Source organism: Myripristis murdjan, chromosome 6 (genome assembly GCF_902150065.1).
Source record: "Myripristis murdjan chromosome 6, fMyrMur1.1, whole genome shotgun sequence".
NCBI classification, from domain to species: domain Eukaryota; kingdom Metazoa; phylum Chordata; class Actinopteri; order Holocentriformes; family Holocentridae; genus Myripristis; species Myripristis murdjan.
The window spans coordinates 26097693-26119812 of record NC_043985.1 but is presented as its reverse complement, the minus strand read 5'-3'; the positions used below and the strand labels follow the sequence as shown (position 1 = coordinate 26119812).

General features: G+C 42.8%; 2 protein-coding genes across 3 annotated transcripts; one reads left to right on the top strand and one right to left on the bottom strand.

Annotated features, from left to right (window-relative positions):
• Window positions 1–70: 70 nt before the first annotated feature.
• spty2d1 (SPT2 chromatin protein domain containing 1) lies at window positions 71–5463 on the bottom strand. Of its 2 annotated transcripts, none has more exons than XM_030054161.1 (6): window positions 4862–5463; window positions 4359–4476; window positions 2690–4231; window positions 1403–1562; window positions 1207–1284; window positions 71–542 (listed from the first exon to the last, which is right to left on the bottom strand). In XM_030054161.1, the coding sequence occupies exons 1-6, from the start codon at window positions 4922–4924 to the stop codon at window positions 449–451; spliced, it is 2055 nt and encodes a 684-aa protein (XP_029910021.1). In that variant the 5' UTR covers window positions 4925–5463; the 3' UTR covers window positions 71–448. The 2 variants fall into 2 exon arrangements, with proteins under 2 accessions (XP_029910021.1, XP_029910022.1); XM_030054162.1 differs by having other exon boundaries at window positions 4359–4473.
• Window positions 5464–7815: 2352 nt separating this feature from the next.
• Window positions 7816–20562, top strand: tmem86a (transmembrane protein 86A). The gene is made up of 3 exons (XM_030053874.1): window positions 7816–7954; window positions 13818–14082; window positions 14895–20562. The coding sequence occupies exons 1-3, from the start codon at window positions 7934–7936 to the stop codon at window positions 15320–15322; spliced, it is 714 nt and encodes a 237-aa protein (XP_029909734.1). The 5' UTR covers window positions 7816–7933; the 3' UTR covers window positions 15323–20562.
• The last annotated feature ends 1558 nt before the right edge of the window (window positions 20563–22120 follow it).

Below are 22120 nucleotides of genomic sequence, written 5' to 3'. Positions count from 1 at the left end.
CATTATCGTTTCACATTCTATGTGGCTGTTAGTCTAAAAATCACACTGGATATTTACACCTGATTACTTGTTTTTAGAAAAAAGTGGACACATGGTAGTGCAAACCTTACTCTCAATGGGAGATAAATAAATAGCGTAACATGGCAAAATTGATTGACAACTGTTGAGTGTATTCTACATGATTTTTTTTTTTTCTGTAAAATGCTGTGTTTGTTTTATCATGTCTTTTTGAATTTTGCTTTCTCTGGTATTTTTCTTTTCCTCTTCCTCCGATGTCATGCGTCACTCATCTTCCTTAGTTATCCAGGAATACAAGGAGAGAAGCAGAACAAACAAGAGACGCACCATGGTGTACACAGTGAGTGGCCTGCATGCAGTGAAATGGCACCCCCACTTCTTTGAAATTAAGGACAAGCAGGGGTTCTTCATTTCATGAGCTGAATCAAGTTTATTTCAGTTTTCTCTTCTTGACTATCTTCTGTTTTAGCTCCTCTGCCTCTCGTTTCTCCTCCTCCAGATCTTCTTGCACGGCCATTCTCAGGCTAGCAGAGGAAAGGGACACAGAAAAGAGCAGAATAAGAGCGAGCTATATCTCAGACATGTTCACTTCTGACATGCTGTCACTCCAAAGGCAAAATTACCTAATAAGAGGGTCATTTAACAGGCAGGAACAACGCTGTATCTGACGATGATCAAACAGCAGTTCATTTTTAACAATTAACAAGTCGTGTGCAGATGTATGCCTCAAAGTGTAGGTGAGCAGCAATTAAAAAAAAAAAAAAGATATGAAAGCATCTGATTGTACAAAATGTGCTAGATAAACAAAGTCTGGTTCGGTTTGAATTGCTGGCAGACACAGCTTACTTGCAAGTCGATGAACTTTGTAGAGCTACACATTTCACACACGGAAAATTAAATCATTTGTTGCAAGTGTGAGGTGTCTCTGCCAATCCCCTTTTGTGAGCTTTTCGTTCATGTTTGTATTTAGAAAATGTGCAGAATCAACTAGCATAAATTACTGATTACAGCAAAGGCAGGGCTGCTGATTGGAGGGTTGGACGTCTTGGTGTGATCATCTGTGTGAACCTAACTTACACTCAGTGATGTTTTACATTAAAAAGAACACACACTTAAATGCTTCATTCCTGATTTCAGACACAAACAGTGAATGATAATGCAAAAGGTTTGTGAGTCGACTCTTCTTACCTCCTGGCTTCTTCCTTTTGCATGTCTTTCCAGCTGCTCTCCATATATTTTAATGCATAGTCACTCTCATCCTTGTATCTGAAGTAAATGACAAAAATCATTATTATTTTCTTGTGACTTGAGGAGTGGTTGCAATAAACTGACTGTGTGTATAAATTAAATGTGACCAGAGCAGACCGCAGCAACAACCCCTTACCTGTTCCGATCGTAACCGAAGATTTCTCGAATGTGTTTAGAAATTTCGTCTTGCTCGTCGCCTCCATCATCGATGAAATCATCCATCTCTGAGTCATAGTCATCCTCCTCATCCTCGTATTTCCTCTTGTATGCAGAGGTGATTGGTGGTAGCATTGTACCTGGAAAATAAATCCAGAAATTAACATTTAATATACTGAGCAAACTTTAAGCCCTTAGTGTCATGCTAATATGAACACATATGAGAACAGGGTTAAGTTTAATTTTTGGGAGCTAGGAAACATGAAATAGACATTTATACTGATGTCCTTTTCACAGTAGAAGGTTAATGACAACAAAATTACATTTTGCTGTTTGAATGCAAAGCTTGATCCCCCTTTCCCGTGGAACGGACCCAAGAGTGACGACAAAGGCTGTGGAGTGTTGCTGACACTTCATTCAGTACGGCAAACAAACCCTCTGCCCCGCATTACTGGCCTTGTTGTTTCAGGCTACTTGCAAAATGCCAACAGCTGATAACCACACAAACTACAAAATGTTGCTCAACATGTTCAAGTACGACTGTCAGCTCCCCGGCTGTCGTGACATCTCACTTCATCTCAAATCAAATAAACTGTTGTCCACATTTTGGTTTTCTTACTCAGTGATCTTAAAGAATAAATTGCAGGACACCAAGTAATCACTGAACATGTGATAATACCAAGTGAATGGCTTTGTGAATAGAGGCTGCCCCTCGAATCAAAAGGTCGCAGGTTCAATCCTCGAAATTGTCACGTGTCTTATCCAAGTGTGCATGAGCAACAACTATTATCTTGTTTATTTTAGGTCACTCTGGCTGATAATGAACCCTGCTTCCATCGATAGATCAATTTATAGCCTTTGGTTTGTGCTTGTGTTTTTATTGTTGTTATTTTGTATGTTGTATCAATTGCTCTGGTGTATACCTAGGTCTGGGACTATTTGTGTAATTTTAATATTTTAATATTAAAATATGTGAAATGGTATGTTTAATTTGTGTATGTATGTGTAAAATGTGTAATTTTAATATTTCTAATGTTGTTTTACATTACTTCATTTATCCATACTCAGTCTTATTTCTTTTGATTCTGAAGCACTTTAAACTTTGTTTTGAAAAGTGCTACATAAAGATTATTGTCTGGACCATTATCATTATTATGGGTACTACTTGTAGCAGCAGTGTTAGTCAAGGCTCATATCCTTGTTTTGTTTTGTTTTCTTTCTTTCTTTTTTTTTTTTTAAATGCCACTAGCCTCTCTCTTGTGTTTACCTGGTGGTCTGTTCATAGGTCTGGGTGGCATTCCTGGTCTAGGAGCCATCCCAGGTCTCTGTGGTGGCATGCCTGGTCTGGGAGGGACTCCTGGCCGGGGCCCGCCAAAGTTCTTGGATGAGATGGTCTCAGACACCACAGTGCACTTGGGTCTCCCGGGTCCTGAGCAGGCACTACCGGCTGGTCGTCCAGGCACCGGTCCTCCGTTACTGGGTCGGCCAAGTCCACTTCCTGGGGGCCGGACCCCTCCGCCTCCAGAGTGACCTGGCAGACTGCTCCCACCAGGCCTGGCTTGAGGGGCACCACCAGCCTTTGCTTGGTGGGTGCCCCCATGTCTTGCCTGAGGTTGGCTCCCTGGTTTTGGTGGGCCACCTGATGAAGGCCTCATTGGTCCGTTACCACTTGATTTTACTATGGAATTACTCCCAGGCCTTAGTGGCTCTCCCTTTCCAGGCCTTTGGCTTCCACCTGTAGGTCCTCCCTTCACTGAGCTGCCCTGAATGGGTCTGGGCTGCCCAGAGCTGCCCTGATGAGATTTTTGGCCTGGTGCCGACGAGCCTGGAGGCCTCATCCCAGAGATACCTCCGGATCTTCCTTGAAGTAACGATGCATTTCCCTTCTTGGAGCTAAGGTCACTTGTGGTGCTGGGTCTGTGGACAGATGAGGGCTTGGTAGCCACTTGTTTGGCTGGAACCTGAGAGGATGCTCCTTTGGAAGGGACTTTACTGCTTAAGGCACCTGAGGAACTCGACAAGCTCGTCTTTGATCTGTCTCTATCATTATGAGAGGTCTTCGGTTTCTCTCTTTCTCTGTCACTACCAGAAGGCTTAGAAGAACTGTGGCTTTTATCACTTGACAGTGTTGGCTTTGACTTCATCCCTGATCCACAGAGCAGACTGGCCTTTTCTGATGAGTTCTTTTGTGGCTTCCCATTCTTCTGCTCTTTCTCTACAGTACTTTTTCTTAATGAGCCAGAGCAAGATTGGGACTTGCTGTCTCTTTCTTTAACCGACCTTGACTCCTTTCCTTTATCATGCCTCTTTGCATTGCGCTCCAACTCCAATTCCCTTATCTCCTCAGCTGTTCTGAGCCTTTCTTCGCTCTTCACCGGCTTGCGTTTAAGCTCAACTGGCTCATGCTGCTTCTTCTCTGCCAACTTGAGTAAGTCTGCAAAGTTCAAGGGTGACGGAGAAGCCTTGGGTGGCCCGCCAGATTTTTTGGAGGAAGGCTTACCACTACTACTCCCACTAATACTTTTACCTGGTCTCAGTGGCTCTGGCTCTGGCTCCGGCTCTGAATCTGTCTGTTCATACTCATAATTGTCCTCATCATCCTCTGGATTATATGACTCAAATGTAGATTTTTCATCTACTGTCTCCCCTTTTGATCTCCTCTTTTTATGTTCCTCAGGAACCACTGGGATTCCATTGTAGCCTTTGAAATTGTCCTTAGTTCTGGAGGCCATTGCACGCGCCTTACGGTCCGATTTCAGCTCAACCCTCTTGGCTAGAAGTTCATCCTTCTGTTTCTTAAACTGCATTTCTGAAGAAAACAACCAGTTAGAGTTAATTAAAATAATAACTGATAATAACTTCTTTTTTTTTTTTTTTTTTTTGCACAGTATGTGTACCATTACTCATTGCCTTAACATTAACTGTGTTTGAGGTACCTTTCTTTTTGCTCTCCAGCTCTTTCTTCTTTAAAAACGCCTGCACAGCAGAAGAATTCACACCTTTCACCTTTGGGTCCTTTTTAGGTGGTCCAGTTTGTAAGCTGTATCTCTTTTGCTGAAGGGCAGAAAATAATTAAGAAACGGTCAAGTTTATTGAATACAGAGCATTTACCAGTTCCCTCGACTATCTACATTTCCTAAGAGCCTGAATGAAAACAGAATTAGATTATAGCTCAGATGCAAGAAAGGGTTCATTTAAAAATCCACGTTGCAGTCCATAAGGCAAAGTTTGATCCACAGTCCAAGCCACTAGCTATGCTGAGGTTTTAGGGCAAGGGAATGAGACATGAGTTAGCTATGTAGGTGGCAGATAATCTCGTTCTGGCAGATGAGCTGGCATTTGTGCTTTCGCCATTCCACGAATCCCTGTTCAAACGTCAAAATTAAATAATGCTAAACTGCAGTTCGGTTTGGCATCATTCAAAATGTCTTTAACTTACCTGGACAGAGCTGAGACCCTGGTTTTGGGATGCAATGGACAATATATTCTCAAAATCCATCATTTTGGCAGCAGATGGTGTCGGCTGACTGGTTCGATCGTACAAAACTCAGCCAGGAATGCTGAAGTTAGCTAGCTAGCTAACGTTAGCTGACGGGCAGCGTAGCTCAGGATTTGTCTAGGAAAGGTTGGGTATATGTACAAAGAAAAAGCCTTCATAAAACATAACCCGTTAGAGGGAAAAATGGCACACGTGTCAGCTACGCCCGTGAGCTGTTACCAGCGTACAACATGCATATACTTTGCATCATACAAGCAAAATAGGGAAGTCGTTAGCTAGCGTCGGCTAACGTTAACCAATTTTAGCTAACATTAGCTAGCCAGCTGACAAGCCTGATAAACAAACCGGCACTGTTGTACAAATATACAACATCAAATTAGGACCACGTCTCTCCAAATAACTGTGTGGTTAATATGCCTACTGAAAGCCTGATGGCAAAAAACAACAAAGCCTAAACAAATACCGGTAACGACACTGACTATCAGTGAGAAAGACTGACTGCACGTTTAAAGGGGTCAGAGAGTACGTAAGTAAAGCGAGAGGACTCACTCCTGCGTACTTCCGTCTTATAAAACAAAGACAGATGAGAACCGAAGAGGAAGTGGTGTACGCCGTGTATTAGCATCGCCTCCACTTGGGCCGTAAGATGCTAAAACAGGGCTATATTGAACAAACACGTACGAGATACACTGCGTTTTCTTTCAATTTTTGAAATACACCCATCAGTATCATCTTAATTACGAGTTTTGATACGTTAATTACTTTTAATATCTACGTTATGGAGTATGGACTACAGTGAGCACCAGGGCTTGAGCTTGTGACTGTGTTGTATTTTCAAATTATTAATATTTTCATAGTGTTTCACAGTTTTTTAGTTGTAGCATTTTTTTTTGACAGTTAGCTTTAGCTGATTGCTTTAGTCCTCTTTCCCAAATTAACAGTATGTTGCCAACAATTAATTTAAAAGCAATGAAAGGACAAACTAAAATAAAATAAATAAAAAATAAAGCTGAAGTCAGTTGATGCATTTTATTTGAAGGCAGAATCATATAGCCTTGCTAATGACACGTATAGCACAGACTCTTGCAAAACCTATTTATTTAGGCAAAATAGGGATTCTGGACAATGCATGGAATGGTAGAAATACTAATTCACAGCTCAAAAAAAAAAAAAAAAAAAAAAATCAACTTTAATTTGGCAAGCAGTCTGTGACATGCTGTTCCGGTCTTGCGCCCAACCACTTCCATATGTTAAAGAGGGGAACTATCTTGATAGGTACAAAGTTGTGAAATCACTTTTTCCCCCATCTCTTGGAAAACGAAGCACCATATAATTTACACAAAATATTTTTATCTGTTTTGAGCGGAGAGTTTTGTTGTAATTATTAATACTTACGTGTCCTGCACTGTGCGCAGCCATTGCTTTTCATCAATGAAATAGTAACATAATAAAAGTTTAGCTTAAAAAATCATGCATGCATGCATATGAAGTGACAGAAATAATTCTATAAGGTCACTATGAAGTTTGTGAACCACAGTGACAGTCAATGGCCTTCCTGGTTTCACCTTTTTTCACATTTTTTTTTTTTTTTACCCTCCCATTCGTGGCATCGTGTGGCTCATCCACGGCTTCCCTACGCAATATCCGTCAAACATTAATGTTGTCATTTGAAGGCTGCACCACAAGGTGTCGCTGCCACTGTGGCTGTAACGACGTACCGAGGATGGCTTTTGGAGAGGTAGTTTGCAGGAATTAAATGCGTTGTCATCAGGGGATTTTCCATTCCCTTTTCCCCATTACTTTCCCTTCTTTTAAGTGCAGCGCCCATCCTTTAACTGATTTTGTCTGCATGTGATGTGGAAAGAAAGAAAGATAAAAGAAAACTATTGCTATTATTTATATGTTCATGCTATAGTGTCTATCAAGAGGGGTCCAAGGGGTCAGCAGAAAAATGACCACACATATAGTTCAGTATGCCTACTACTTCATTCATTTGAAGTTAGAACAGTATCAAAATAATTGGCCTATGCAATAATATCGGTGAGATTATAGTAACTGCACATTAGGAATACTAGAGATTTCAAAGAAAACTATCAGTGATACAGTATTGGAATAGACCTATTATATAGCAATATAATAGAACATTTTCAAAGTCTGCAATATCTATCTATCTATGCTCAGGTTTTCTTTTTGTCACAGTAATAGAGGTGTTCATTCAATTCTGTGTTTGGCATTGAGCTCATAGTTAGTGCTGCTGTTGTACTGGACTGCATTTTATTGAGAGGGTTTGCTAATATTTTGTCCCCTTCATTGTCTGTAAATGAGGAGGACAAAAACTTAGAAACACTTGTCTACATCATGTAGTCCAGTACGAGACCTAGGCAAAGTACAACCTCAGTAATAAACATAGAATTAAATTTACACATTCTGCACAATGTGAACATCATGAACTTTCTTAAAAGGTAGGATTTATGTTGCAATGAGCTGTATTAGATTGTATAGGTGGACCTAATACAGTGAGTGTTATGATGTTATAATGTTATAATGTAATGTTATAATATTTATAAATGTAATATACTGTCGGTTACTGTAATATTTATGCACTGTAGGGTCTGGAGTCGTTATTGTCCTAAAGTGAAAATGTTTGGTCAGGACTGAAATCTGGCTCGACACAAACGTTACCGTCTTACAGCCATTTCCCCATAATGTAAATAAAGGCCATCTGCTCCAATATCTACACGGCAGGCCGGCCCCGCCTATCCGGGCGTTCCTAGCGGTAGACCCCGCCCACTTCGAGCACCAATCCCGACTCTGATTGGCCAGCCGTCAAAGTCCCGCCCACGTTACGGCTAGCCTCTCGCCTCCCACCTGACGTCGTCCCGCCCACCGGAGAGAGGACAAAAACAATCGGCATCACACAAGCATACAGTACAAACAGGAGAGATTTGACCAAATTGGCGTGACAAATATAATTTTTTTTCCCGGACACAACACGGTGGACCGAATGAGAAAATGGTTTCCCCGGTGACAGTGGTGAGTATCCGCTCCGCTCCCGCTGTGACATTTTCCTACACAGCAGGCGAAAATAACAATGGCAGAGTAATGAAATGGTGCACTTCCGAAAGGTATAGGCAAGATAGTCCATGCTTTGTGGTGACATTGTCATCAGTCACTGTCCATTACTGACATTCAGGAGCTGCCTCAGCGTCCAATGCTTTGTGTGCCTCTTTCTTCTTAGCTTAGCATAATGTATTTTTAGTCACTGCGGGGACAGTGCGTGTCCTCAGGGGGATAATTAAATTACAGTTATATTTTTCAGTCCACAATAACCTCTGTTTGTCAGTATGAAAAAATGGAGACAAATGTCCTTGGCCACCCACGCTTTTCTCAGCGTCTTGTTGGCTCATTATGTGGCACTATGCTAATGGATTTGGGGGGGTCACAAAGCAGGAACTTTTATTTTTTTATTTTTTTTATTGGGGCACAGCCGATGACTTGACATGATGGTGGCATATTCCAAACAAGGCCTGATTGTATTCCCCTCTCATGAAAGTGCATCTAGTACAGGACGTTTCCACAAATTTCCAAAAGCAGCCTTTGACAAAAAAGAAACCCTGTCATGTGACAACCTTTTTGTCTGTGTTTTTTTTTTTTTTTTTTCCCTGTGCGCTCCAGTAACGCATGCGCCGAGCGGTGTCCTGCTGTGGCTGGCTTTATTCTTTGCTCCTCTTTTGCTGTAGCTGTGCTTTACATCGGCAGCTAAAGGGCTTCCTGCTCTGTTTTGTAGCGCACACCTCTGAAGTCCCACTGAAGGACCAGTTTTGGGGAATGTGACCAGTGAATAATTCAGCCTGCCCCAGCATCCTCCTAGTTTGACAGAGCTGCTATGAAACTGTACCCCATCTCCCAGGGCCCTGATGGATGGGGTGGTGTAACTTGGCCTGCATCATCTGAAACGTAGCCTATGTGATTGCTGTGAGAGGAGCTTGCATCGGGCAGTGTTTGCCAGGCAGGTTACCTTTGTGACTGAATCAAGCCTCCACCGAGTTTAGGGGGTTATTAAGGGAATGTAGGGGAATGTGCTATTATCAGAAATCAGAAACTGCCAGACATATTCATTGCCTTCTGTTTTGTCACTCCCAGTAAAGGTGATGTACTTGGAAATATAAAAAACACTGACTAGAGGACTGTGACAACCCCTCTGTGACCATTGTAAAATCACAACCACCACGATAAACTAAAACCACTTTACCCTAACATTTTTTCCCTTTTAAAATAACCTATTCTCATGTCTATTTCTCTGTTAGTGCTTTTTATGATTCATACTGCTTAAAAATGAAAGTAAACTCTATATTCAAACCAAAAGATGGGAAAACAGAGTTTAGTGGGGTACCTCTATCCCTGATGATTGTCCCATAATAGCTATTACAACAAGATGAAAATACAACAATTTCTTTGTAGTCCTTACTTTGGACTGTGTTTCGGGTTCAGTGATCTGGCAATCAGTATGCCACACTCTGTGCCACTTCTGCACTCCAAGGGAATGGTTTCGTTGTTTTCTTGTCCTTTACAAATGATATAGAATCAGCTACCCAGAGCACTAACTACAGCCTCGGACTGCAGTTTATTCTCTGTCAGAGTCCCTAACTGGCGTCGGGTGTGAATCTGTTAGCGACCCACTGAAACCCAGAGATACAGTGGAAACTTCACTTTCCCTCTGGCTTTTTTGATAAAGCGGTTGTGACTTCCGAGCACTGTAATTTGTGCCATATCAAAATATTTTACCGCCCTCACCTCCTTCTCGACAGTTTAAACTGGTCAGTATGCAGCACATCGCTTTTGTTGTTAAAGCCCAGTCCAATTGAAATGAATGCATATGGATTCAAAATGATAACTCGGTGGAGGAGCCCTGCTGCATTCATTGTACTGTGTTACTTGTCCTTGGTTCACCCTAAGTTATACTTGGAGACCCAGCAGGTGTAAGATGGAGAGAATTGGTGTCGTGATACTACACTCAAATAGCATTGTGAAATGACTTGCATGCCAGCTACACTTGCCAGGGCCATATTTATGTTCTTGCTGTCCTGCTTCTTCAAATTGGGTGTATGAGGGGGCCCTCGTTTTTTTTAATGTGCTTTTGTGTGTCGGGTTTCTGACACTCAGCTACCATATGACCTCGAGTCACACATCAAAGTGTCTGGTCCTTCCCAGACTGCAGATCCAAGCTGGGTCACTTCTCAAATCTATTACAAAGGTGCACAAAACATTAAGCAAGTAAAATAATTTGTCACTTGTTCTACAGTGTTGTTAACCAAAATGACAGGTGGTAGCTAAAACTATTTTGTGTTGTATCTTACCACTGTTAAAAAATTTTAAAAAAAGCACATCTCTGTTCTTAAAAGCAACTGAGAATCGCTTTTATGTTGTGGTTTGTGCCCCGGTTCTTTCATTTTAGGTATCATTTCAGAAAAAAGAGGTCATCCTGTCCTGTTTTGCATCCCACCATGGCCGGAAAAAACAATGGCTGGTCAGTGGCCGTGCAAATCCATTCAATCATTAACCATATCATTCTTCAGCAGGGGATAGAAGCAGCTTTTTTGAAGCCAGTCAACTGTGTGCCCCATGGTAATTCTGCAAACAGCCTTCATTTGTAATGCGCTCATCAAAAACAGGTAGCTGATAACCCAGTGATTCATTTCATTTGCTTCCCAAATGAGGGAGCACATTGATTGCCTGTGTTGGTGACATCTGATTGTCATATGCGGGTCATAGCCATTGCTCTCGTCTCCTTCAGTGTACGTCAGACAAACGGACGCCTCTATCACTGTTAGAGGAATAGTTTACAGCTGAGAGGACACCGTGCTGTAACACCACGACCTTCCCATTCGTCTACAAAGAATGGAATAACAGAACCTAGCTGAGTATGACAGAAATAAAAAAAAACGGTGCATGCACTTTAGGCCAGTACATGAACTCTGAGACTTCAGGGTAATTAGGCCCGCTTGATGGGATAAGTTGATGATATCAGTTTTTAGCTTAATGGGATTTAGAGCCATGTTTGGAAGGGGAGTGGTTACACTGAGATAATACTGGCTTGATTTTATGAGATATGACAAAAAGACAAACAATCTGTCAGCATGAATTATCAGTATCATTTAGGCTCAAGCCTAAATTGGCTAAGACAAACTCTTTTACTGAGTGTCTGACTAAGTCGAGACACACATATGGCATTTTGGTGTATCGGTAGTTTTAATGTTGCTGCAGCATTCAGTCAAGTTCAACACTAAACTCTGCTTTGTAATAATCCAATGACAAATTTCACTTGGAAGGTTTGAAATGGTGGGGATGCTCTGTGTCACAGTTGGCAAAGGTGTCTGTCGTGTCCTTGGTGCTCTGAGTTTTAGCTTTGGTTGCAATCTATGCTGGATGTAATTATCCCCCTCCACACACACACACACCCCACCCCTCTTTCCTGCTTGTTCTTATTGTGTAGGGGGTGTTTACATGCGAAACAGCGGAAAGGGAAACTCCAGTTTGAATGCGATCAGAGGCTACGGCAGCCGCTAACGTTCTCCCACCTTTTTGTAATCCATATTCCCCAGCAACCCCAACCTCCAGAACCTGATGATCCATGTAATTTTGAGATGTGTTTTATGCAATTAACAGTGAAGCCATTTCTGAGTACCATTTCAAGGTATGTGCCTGGCATGGGCCTACAGATGGCAGACAAAACATTTTTCCACCATTTTAAAGGGTATAGACTCTACCTTGTATAATAACAATGTTTGAACCCATCCCTGAATCCGACAGCAGTATATAAATATGTAATGTGATTTCTTGCATCCTGTACCTCAGTAGCCACCAGTGCCTCATAAACACCGTTATGATATTGTCTAGTCTGGGAGCACTGCCAGAGCCAGCCACCACTATCTCTGTCTCCTGCGCTTGGCACCCACTTGGCATTAATGGGGTGGATAGACTTACCATGTACACACACCCTCTTGTTTTGTCATAAGGTTCTTTTTAATATTTATTTATGTCTCCATTTGTCTTACAAAAGACAGGCAGAGCACATAATGGAGACAAGAGGAGTGCATTAGCGCACATTATAGGCCCAGTTGTAGTTTCGCCTGACTGGCAAAATGCCTGTCTTGCCACTCACAAATTTAAGAGACTGATAAAATCTTTTGCGTGCTGGGGAGTCACATGAGGCCCTGCAGGAGCAGAACTTCTTTTCAATGGTAAAAATCAGCCTAGCTAAACCAGCTTATGATCCTTATCTCAGTCTTGTCAAACTGAATGGATATGCCAAAGCAGACATTGGGCTTTTGAGAGACTTTTGACTCCAAACCCATGACTTGGTGGTGAAATTTTCCTTTTAAGCTCCTTTGGTTAAGCAGCTCAAGCTTCAAAAGGGGGGAAAAAAATTAAACTACCCTGAGCTGTGTAAGGTCAGTGAGAGAATGAGATACACACAAACACACACACACACAGTGAGTATGGAGCAAACAGTTAATCCCATTTGCCCAGTGGACCAGCAGGTGATGAGGTATCTGGAAGGAGATACCCACGGCTACCCCCAAGTGTTGTCCTGCTGTTTTGGTGAGGTCGTGGAGGTCAGGGCAGTCTAGAGGTCATGGGATCCTTGTGCCTGGTCCTGCACTGTAATTTGGCCTGCTATTTTATTGAGCAGTTGTGCAATCAGGGGCCTCCCCTTTCTCTCCTCCTCCACCAGGGGTGTAAGCTATATGAACTAGAGTGACCCCACTCTCTCTCACCTCCTCTCCCTCCCACTTCTCCTCTTTTAGCTACTTATTACTCGACCAGATTCAACTGTCAGATGAATGCTGGTAACCCTGAACTCACTCTTAGCCTCTAAAGCTCCACTTCCCCCCACTGTTCTGTCAGCTTCCTTACTTCTTACCTACTAACTTATCCTGTAGTGGACAATACTGTCATTTTGCATTCCCACCATGTTTGTGAAGGGTACATAATGGCTTCTACAAAACAGTTACCGAGGGTTACTGGGACATACAGGGAAAGCAACCCCTTCCCTCCTGCCTTATGACCCCTCATTCCCCCTCCTCCTCCTCTTTGTCTCACTGTTACCCTCCTCACCTCTGCACCAGTGGCCTGAGCTCCAGTGAACCCTCACTTGTTCTTCTCTCTCTCCCTCACCAACTCAAGTGCTGTTGGTGCCTCTCCCTTCGACTCCCTCACTGACCCCTTGTGATCTCAGAGCCATAGGGGGGGGAGATCATCCTCGAAATGTTGTGAAACCCCTCTCTGTTTTTCGCCTTTTCTTCACCCCATTGGGCCTCAGCTATTTGGACAGAAAGAGAGAGACCAGAGACTTATGTGTGCAAGACGGTTCTCAAGGAATATGAGATAGAGAGGAGAGGGTGAAGCGCAAGGGGCCGAGGAGGCGCAGGGAAACAAAAACAAGATGTGGAAAGAGCCAGAAAGAAGTAGTAGAGGAGAGGTTACATAGAGTCAAAAAGCAGTATAGGAATAAGGAATTTCAGCCTCGCACTTCTTCTTACTATTTCTCCTGAGGGCTGAGTTTCGCTTCAACCACAGAGCACGTGCATGTCTGACATGGAGTCATGCACAGACAGAAAGAGACAGAATCTCTTCTATCACACTAATGCCCCCAAACCTCACTGCCAAATTAGGAAAGGTACATAAAAGTTCACTGCTTATGTTCCCTTCCTTAATTAAAGATGTGAGATATTGTACGTCAGACACAGAATGTTGACTGTTGTGGCTTTGAATAAAGTCCAGTTCAGTATAGAGTGACAGCAGTATCCAGTTTGAATGACTCACTGATAAATCACTTGGTGAAAGTTTACCCAGTGTTGGATGAGTGAAAGATGACATTTTATCTGCTTTTCAGGTAAAGAGCGAAGGTCCTAAGCTGGTGCCGTTCTTCAAGGCAACCTGTGTGTACTTTGTCCTGTGGCTGCCCACCTCCAGCCCATCCTGGTTCAGTGCCCTCATCAAATGCCTGCCCATCTTCTGCCTGTGGGTGTTTCTGTTGGCACATGGCTTCAGCTTCCTCGGTGCCCATTCCAGTGCCCGTAAGATCTTGGCTGGCCTCATCTTTTCTGCCCTGGGCGATGCTTTTCTCATCTGGCAGGAGCAGGGCTACTTCAGCCACGGTGAGGATGAACCATATCCTCCGAATCCTCCGAGTTTTGTTTTTTGAGGTTTATTAGCTGATAATATTTGTGCTATTTGTAGATTGTTTTTTGTAAGTTAAATGTTCTTTTTGCATTCTGTTAATTTACATTTTATGATATGATGATATGTTTCTCTCTATGTTGAATGTGGTTGAGATTAAAGGATAAAGTCCAGTCCAAAACACATGAACACAATTTAAAATGATAAACTGGCATTTTACATTGTGCTTTGGATGCCGTGTTGCTGTTTGATGTTGTGTTCTTGTTATTCTGGCCAAACGTGAGTCCAGTTATGTCAGCAGTGTTAAGCACACATACAGGCAAATCAGCACAGAACAGAGAGAGCACACTCCTTTCTACCAATAATCTCCATTGTAGCCACTCGGTTGCACTGCAGCTGCTCTCCATGTGCGTCACGTTTGGCGAGTTCACTAAAAAAAAAAATAAATAAATAACACAACAAAAAACAGAACACCCTAAAACAACAAAAGCAGCACCAGAAACACAATGCAAATCAGCAGTCCTGTTCTGAAACAATATTAATATGTTTTAGGCTGGATTTTTTTTACTATAATGACCAAAATGAAGTCAATAAATACAGAAATGTGTAAGTTTATACTGTCTTCCTTTCATGTCTTCTACTGGTCTCAATAATTTGTTTATTAAATGTTCTGTCTTTGATTCATCAGATGTCACCTCTCATTTCTCAACCCAGAAATTATGCGATAAGTTTATTTGACAGATAGGGTGTGTGCATGCATCAGTTATAATCTTTATGCTGTGTCCTACAGGCCTGCTGATGTTTGCCATCACCCACATCCTCTACTCATCAGCCTTTGGCATGAAGCCCCTCAACCTGCGTGCCGGCCTGGTGATCGCCGCTGTGTCTGCCCTGAGTTACATCCTTCTCTACCCTTACCTGTCCGGGCCCTTCACTTACCTGGTGGCCGTCTACATCGCTCTGATCGGCTTCATGGGCTGGAGGGCCATCGCGGGCGTGCAGCTGGCCAACGACCTGTGGACCTGGACCAAACTGTCGGCCTGCCTGGGCGCCGTGCTCTTCATGGTCTCCGACCTCACCATTGCCGTCAACAAGTTCTGCTTCCCCGTGCCGCACTCGCGCGCCATCATCATGGCCACCTACTACGCTGCCCAGATGCTGATTGCGCTGTCCGCCGTTGAGTGCCAGGATGTGGAGGTGGCCAGGAAGAGATCATGAAGTACCGAAGTCTCCAAGGAGATGGCCCATGAGGATGGGAAGGTGGTAGCCACTCCCCCTCTGGCCTGGTGTGATCATGGACACATTTCACTGCCAGATCCCCAACCCTCAGCCCTCATCTCAGTGCGGCGCTCCTATATCGTTGTTACCATGGGGAGTGACCCACTATGGCCCAATATGGCTATCACCTTAGTACCCCACTGCCCCGCTACTAGTATAGTAGTCTCACACACTTCTGACCATGGAGATATGATAGTATTATCTACAGCCTCCCCCGACAACAATCCTACCTGCCTGTCTCGATTCTAGTATGGCAGTCTCAAAAGCTAGTTACCATGGAGACAAGTATACTACTAATAACCTGCTATAGAGTACAAATTATTTTACTTTATACTTTTATGTTTTAATTTAAGGGGAGCATGTCCCTGGGGACCCTCAAGGAGTGTGAGTGAATGTGTGAGAGAGAGAGAGAGAGTGTGTGTGTGTGTGTGTGTGTGTGTTTGATTAAGTGCTCTCTTGCCCCAAACTCTTAAACTACATTGACCCCTAACACGCTTCCCCTTCCTGCGGTCCATTAATGCAATTTCAGTGTTTTTGCGCTTTTCGTAACTGCTGTTTATTACTTTGGTCATTTGCTTTACTTTCTATTACCTTTTTTTTTTTTTTAAAAAAGGGAGTTTTTAGTGAAGTGACTTTCACACGTCCAGCTATTCACTCTCCGTTGCTTTGTGTTCCCCTGCATTAAGGGTGCTATTCTCAAAGTCAGGAGTATATCCACGCTTGTTTTTTTATCATTTGTGGTCTCTTCCATTTCACTCACAGCAACCACACTTGCCTTTATTCACTCCGCTAGTCGATACCCCGAACAAAGTCACACCCAGCCTCTCTGGATGTATTTACTATTTGGATTTCTTTGAAATGCTAGAGGAAGAATGACGACTGAAACGAGAAATGAGGCAATAAAGTGGGAAGGCAGAGAGAGAGGGAATCTGCAGTGATGTTACCGAGCAGAGAGTTTGTATTGTAGCTGTAGTACTTGAACATCCCCATTTGTGTTAAGTAAGAGACGGAGGTTATTTAATGTGGGAGCTGGGTCCTTCCTACTGAGATGTTTTTATTGACACCCGCCTGCTGTCACACACAGGACATGTTAGACATTACAGTCACAGCAGCACACCGTAGACATTAAAGACATTACCTGGTATGTGGTCAAAACAGAAATACCATAAGGTACAAAACACCTGCTACTCCTGTTGGTGTTAAGTCGATCAGGCGTTTTACAGTGTTCTGCCCGCCGGCGGCTTCAGAGACACGCATGTGCAAATATGAGTACATGGACACCCGTCTGTTTACACCTGCAGCTCCCGCTGGTTTGGTTATTAGGAAAAGTTGATGGGGTTCTTATTGCTGGAATAGTTCAGTCGGCGCATGCTGGCACGGGCTCGGGACCACGTCGTGCTGTCTTAACAGAGAGGACTGTGTAATTGGCTGGAATATTTGTTTATCGAGCGTTTGTTTGAGCCTCCCAAGCCATGCAGGCATTTATGAAAACACAATCACACATGCGCGTACACATTTCCCAAGGGCACCCTGGCTCTAAAGGTTGCCACAAGCCCAAAAAAAAAAGAAGGGGAACAGGCTCATCGAAGCAAGGGAACAGTTATCCCATTTTTTCCTAATACCCTCATAGGGGACTTCATCAGCTTTAATCCAGCAAAATCCATTGCAGCTAATCCCTAACAGTTTGGTACATATTTCCTCTATCTTCTATCACACTTGTCTCCCCCTTGCCTTTCATTTGCTTTACCGTCGGCACACTTTTGTCTTTTTTTTTTTTTTGTGTGTTAAACTTAATTAATTGTCTATTACTGAATATTTAAGAGATATAACTCATTACTTGTTTGTGGCTTCATGTGAACATGTTTGAGAGTGTGTATGCAAAAGAGAGAGAGGGAGTTTTCACTTCCTTTGTCTCTTTTGATTATGTTCGAGTGATCATATGTGGGTGTGTGTGTGTGTGTGTGTGTGTGTGTGTGTGTGTGTGTGTGTGTGTGTGTGTGTGTGTACTTGTCATAAGTCGAAACCAACTCAAGGCCAGAAATGCTGTGAACCGTCATGATTTGTATGGAGTAAATGTTGATCGTATACACACTACTAGATATCTGTAATGTACTCTCACAATCCACGGAGACCATTTTTCATGCCCATCTCTTTCTCAGAACGGTGTGACCTCTTAACGTGATAAAACGACCTTTTGTTTTGTCACACTCCCAGAAAAGCTCATGTACGGTCTGTTAAGGACAATGGCATTTGACTCTCTCAGCTGGCATCTTAGTGTTGATTCAGGTAGAGGAAAACTGGGATATTGCTACTGTCATACAAATATTGATGCTTCATATGTCTTTTTACATTTATAGTGTGCATTTCCCACTGTTGAACCTGCCTCCCTCCAACTATAACCTCATATATTATAAGTATATCGGCATTGGCTGTATGATTAATGCCGCTAACAACTAGTGTAGTCAGAAAAAAAGTCCAACTTCTTAAAAATGTATACTAGCTATGGAAAGTATTCGTATTACTAAATCACTGACAAAGGTTTAGCAAAGGGATGCATTTTATTGTTATGGCAGATGTCTAATCTCCTGTGTCGTCAGTCCAAACGCACTCAGTTGTGATGTACTGTACTGTATTTGTCTTGCTCTATTAGGTGTAGCTGCTGAAGGGGGTCACTGTGACATCTAGATTCCTGGATTGCAAAATTAGGTGGAAACAAACCGTGCACGGAAAAAGAAACAGAGCCCTTGTTATGTGTTCGTTCTGCTGGGTCATTGACCCCTGGAGCTGTCAGTGGCACACGCACATACACACACACACACACACACACCGAAATGTGTTTATGCACCGCATCAGCCACCATGCCAGATCTGCAGGCAGACCATGGTGTTGACACTCATCAGGCTTTTTGAACATGACTAACATCAACACCGCACAGTCTTAGGTTGACCGGGTGTGGCGTGGACAGTAAGCCCAAGTGGCCACTGCTGAATAGAGCTTCGCCCGACAGTTCCCCATTCTTCTTTCGCCTTGGCAGCATCCTTGTCAGCGCAATTTTTCAGCTTAGTCAGTCAGAAACGGTCTGTTTGAACATTTGTCTCATGTTCCACGTTTCCGCGTTCCTCACGGCACTGCAGCGCTACGAGGGCAGTGTCCTACTTGGTATCCCAGTACTGTTTACACGCTTCCTCTCCTCACCTCAACCACTTCACTGGTAGATCATTTTCTATCAATAGTGACCATGTTAGCCTTTGTGCTGAATAATGTCCTCTATCAAAAGAGGCCGCTAAGAGATATGTATTTGTGTTACGCTGTCCTAAATCAGGGTTTTCTATGGGAGAGATGCCAGTTGATCTGACTGAGGTGCAACCCTAGTATTGCGTTTGCAGTTTGTTTAAGCAATTCTTTCTTTGTCCCAGTCTGTATCCTAATGGCTACATGCCGAGAGACAGGCTTTATTTTGAAGTATTTCTAAGAGAGATTATTTTTGTTGGCCCACCCAGACTCTGGGAAATCTCCATGATTTTGCAAACTGAAGCTGGTTTTTTATGAGAGTGACAGATGTGTGGAAGGCAAAAAATAACTCCCGATTCCAGATTTGGTCAGACAGCCACCAGTTATTAACCCAATCTGGTGGATTTCTTTATATATATATTTATGCCGGTTTGTAAAAGGCTAAGTAGCTGGCATCCTTTCATCTTTTATTCCTTTTTATGTCCTTATTTGGTAAGACATTACCAAAGCTCACAGTAATAGAAAGCTCATTCACTCATTTCGGCGAGTGGACCCTCTACAATTCAAGACTTGTTAGCGTTAGAGCCCTCTTACGTATCAAGCAGCCTTTTGTTCAGCAGAAGACACATATCCCTGTTGTTGCAGCAGGTGCGCTTTTGGCCTCCCACTTAGGATGGAGGTTATTGTTGTGAGATACTGTAGCTGGAAGAAGTGAGGAGGTGAAATATGACTCACAGAGGAAGACTCCCTTTCCATCCAGCGCGCTCGTTCGCTGCTCTCCTGTCCCTCACAGATGGCAGGCCAGCAGGCGCATCACTTTACCTCAGCTCGTCAACAACTCTGTTGTTCTGGGCTTTGTATGTGCAGACAAAGGGACCTGAGAGGGCTGTGGGAGGCCAGTTTGGTTTGGCCTGCGCAGTGAGTGATGAGCTGGAACCAGTAGCTGTTGTTGTTGCAAAGAGGGCTGTGGTTTCACTTGCTCCTCTTATAAAGTTGGCACTTTTCCTTGATTGAAAGTTTTCTCTCTATACCTTATTATTTTTTTTTTGCTGTTCTTTATTGTGATCTTGAGTTTGACATTTGCGGTTCATGTGCTGTGCTCATTGTACATGCGGTGGCTGACATTCATACAGAGCTGTAAAATTTGTTATTATTATTTATGCATGACCAGTAGGTTTGAATTTATTCTCGGTGTCATCACTCATCTACAGAAAACTTCACACTGGTCCAGTCTTGCACCCTGGCATTTGATCACAGCAACAAACCCATGATGAACCCATGATGTTGCTTTTAGATGAGAGGGAAAAAATCTATTCATGAGAAGGAAGTATAATAATGCTCTCTTCTCTTAACCTACTGTGTTCTGCACTTTTCTGCAACCTGATTAAGGCCAGTCAGTACAATCTCTCTTAAAACCAGCCACCATATTAAAACAAAGGATAGTTGTGTGCTGTAAATCATTTCAAGTATATGCTACTCTTTCCTTACCTCCTCCTCACTTTCTTTATTCTTCTAAAGAGAGAAAATAGAAGTGACTGTTTGAAAGCAGTGTTTCAAAGTTGATGGTTTGAGCACAAGAAAGTGAGGCCTCACTGCGTGAGAGAATAAACTTTTAGTATTTCTGTTTCAATTGCTTTTGAAGTGTTACATAGCCTTTATGTATAGACCTTCCTTAAAAGTGTTTTTTTTTCCCCCCAGAAAAAAAGAGAAGTCTTTTTCTGGCTACTATGGGAAAGTAAGGCCCATTACAATACTACATCTTTTGACATTTTATGAACAAATATTTTTTTTTCCCCTCGTGTTACATTACTTTACATTGTTGTCCTTGACTTTCACTTCGATTTATTTCTTTCATGACTGTAGAGATGAAAATGTTCCCTTCCTGTAGTGAAACTGCTATGAATGTGAATACCTATTGGAGAAATAAATGCAATTACAATGCAACTTCACTGCCGTGTCCTCTGGTTCTCTTTGTTGGTTTCCTAAATTCTAAGTGACCCAGATTCAAAAACTCAAATATTGCTGTTTAGTGTTCAAGGTAAAACAACTTAAATCGCTTGACAGAAATTCTAGTTGCCTCTAAAGTTGCAGCCAATACTTAATAACAAAAGTACAAATGTCTACCACCACAAGATTACCTTCCACTTGCCAGCGGGAGAGATTTAATGCAGTACACAAGCCATTTTATCAGGTTTTATTTCCCTGGAGAAATCAGTGTTATTGTATCTCTAGAGAAGATTATTGGCCCTCAACTGCTGGTGTACCATTAGTGCAGAAATGACTGGGGGACAACACAGAGCACTGTTCTAGTGACTGCTCCACTCCATTGTCTGGTAGTAGTGGAAAATCTCCTTTCAGCAGCCTTTTGCCCTGTGGGAACTCATCCAGCTTCCTACCAAGACAGATTTCTCTTCCTAGTTCTGTCTTCGTCCAACCTTCCTCTCTTTTTGTCTGCTTCTTTCCGTTTCCCTTTTTCTCAAACACACACACACACACACACACACACACACACACACACACACACACAGTTTACTCTTGTAGGAGCAATGCCAGTCCTCTCCCAATGCCTGTCATTCAGTCTCAGCCAAGATCGAGCCATCAAAGGACTCCACTCTTCCACTAGAATGAGTTGTCTTGCTTGGTGACCACAGACGCTGAAATCAACTGCAATGATGAAATCTCTTAAAATGATGTCATAATCTCCAAACAAATCTGAAAGGTGAAGGTCGAAAGAAAGAAGCAACATTTAATCTCAATGTTGTACCTTTCCCCAGTTTCCTCCAGTATCCCTCCATTCGAGTGAGAAGCAGATGTATTGAGAAACCTATAAATGGGCTGTTCACCCTGTCTCCCTGTGTAGTTTATTTATGCAAATGAAATGCAATAAAACTGATCTGAAATGCTCAAGCATTTAGTTCCAATTGGACAGGGCACAGTATTTATTGCTTTTTTAAATACCAACTGGTAACCTCGCTGCACCCTCACATTAAAAAAAAACAAAAAAAAAAACATCATTTGTACTTTCTCTCCAAACTACCTCCACTTCATTGTCTCTGAGCTGAGCAGTGTAGAGACGGAAGGTGCCAGTGACGTACGTTTAGTGCCTTTTGGTGCTTAATTGATTTGAACCTGGCGACTCAGTGTGTTACACTGCTGGCCCACCGGTGGCTCTATAGAAATGGAGTTTGTGTGCGCCAGCATGATGACGTCAGGAGGGAGAGGGGTCGTAGCCTCTCTCAGCGTGTCTGGCAGCTCTCTAGCAGACCACACTCCCTTCTAGGAGCAGCACAGCACTCCACAGCGGTGCCTATCCAGAGGCTGCATGCACCATTGCACTTAATGTATAAGTAAATTTATTTGAGATAGACCACGCTATCGGCATGGAGAGCCACCTCAGTTTCACACCAGCAGTTTCCGACGCAAGTGAAAATGGCCCTGAAGCCAGCAACATTTTTAGAGCGGACCCAAATTCTTACTCTAACCATGACCTGAGAAAACCCCTGGCCA

Bases quoted from the DNA above. Each gene is read 5' to 3' on its own strand.
- spty2d1 (XM_030054161.1), bottom strand. From the start codon at position 4,924: ATGATGGATTTTGAGAATATATTGTCCATTGCATCCCAAAACCAGGGT. The intron at 1,563-2,689 runs GTAAACACAAGA...TTTATTTTCCAG, and splicing joins ACCTATGAACAGACCACCAG to GTACAATGCTACCACCAATC. The intron at 543-1,206 runs GTAAGAAGAGTC...TTCCTCTGCTAG, and splicing joins CAAAAGGAAGAAGCCAGGAG to CCTGAGAATGGCCGTGCAAG.
- tmem86a (XM_030053874.1), top strand. From the start codon at position 7,934: ATGGTTTCCCCGGTGACAGTG. The intron at 7,955-13,817 runs GTGAGTATCCGC...TCTGCTTTTCAG, and splicing joins TGGTTTCCCCGGTGACAGTG to GTAAAGAGCGAAGGTCCTAA. The intron at 14,083-14,894 runs GTGAGGATGAAC...TGTGTCCTACAG, and splicing joins GCAGGGCTACTTCAGCCACG to GCCTGCTGATGTTTGCCATC.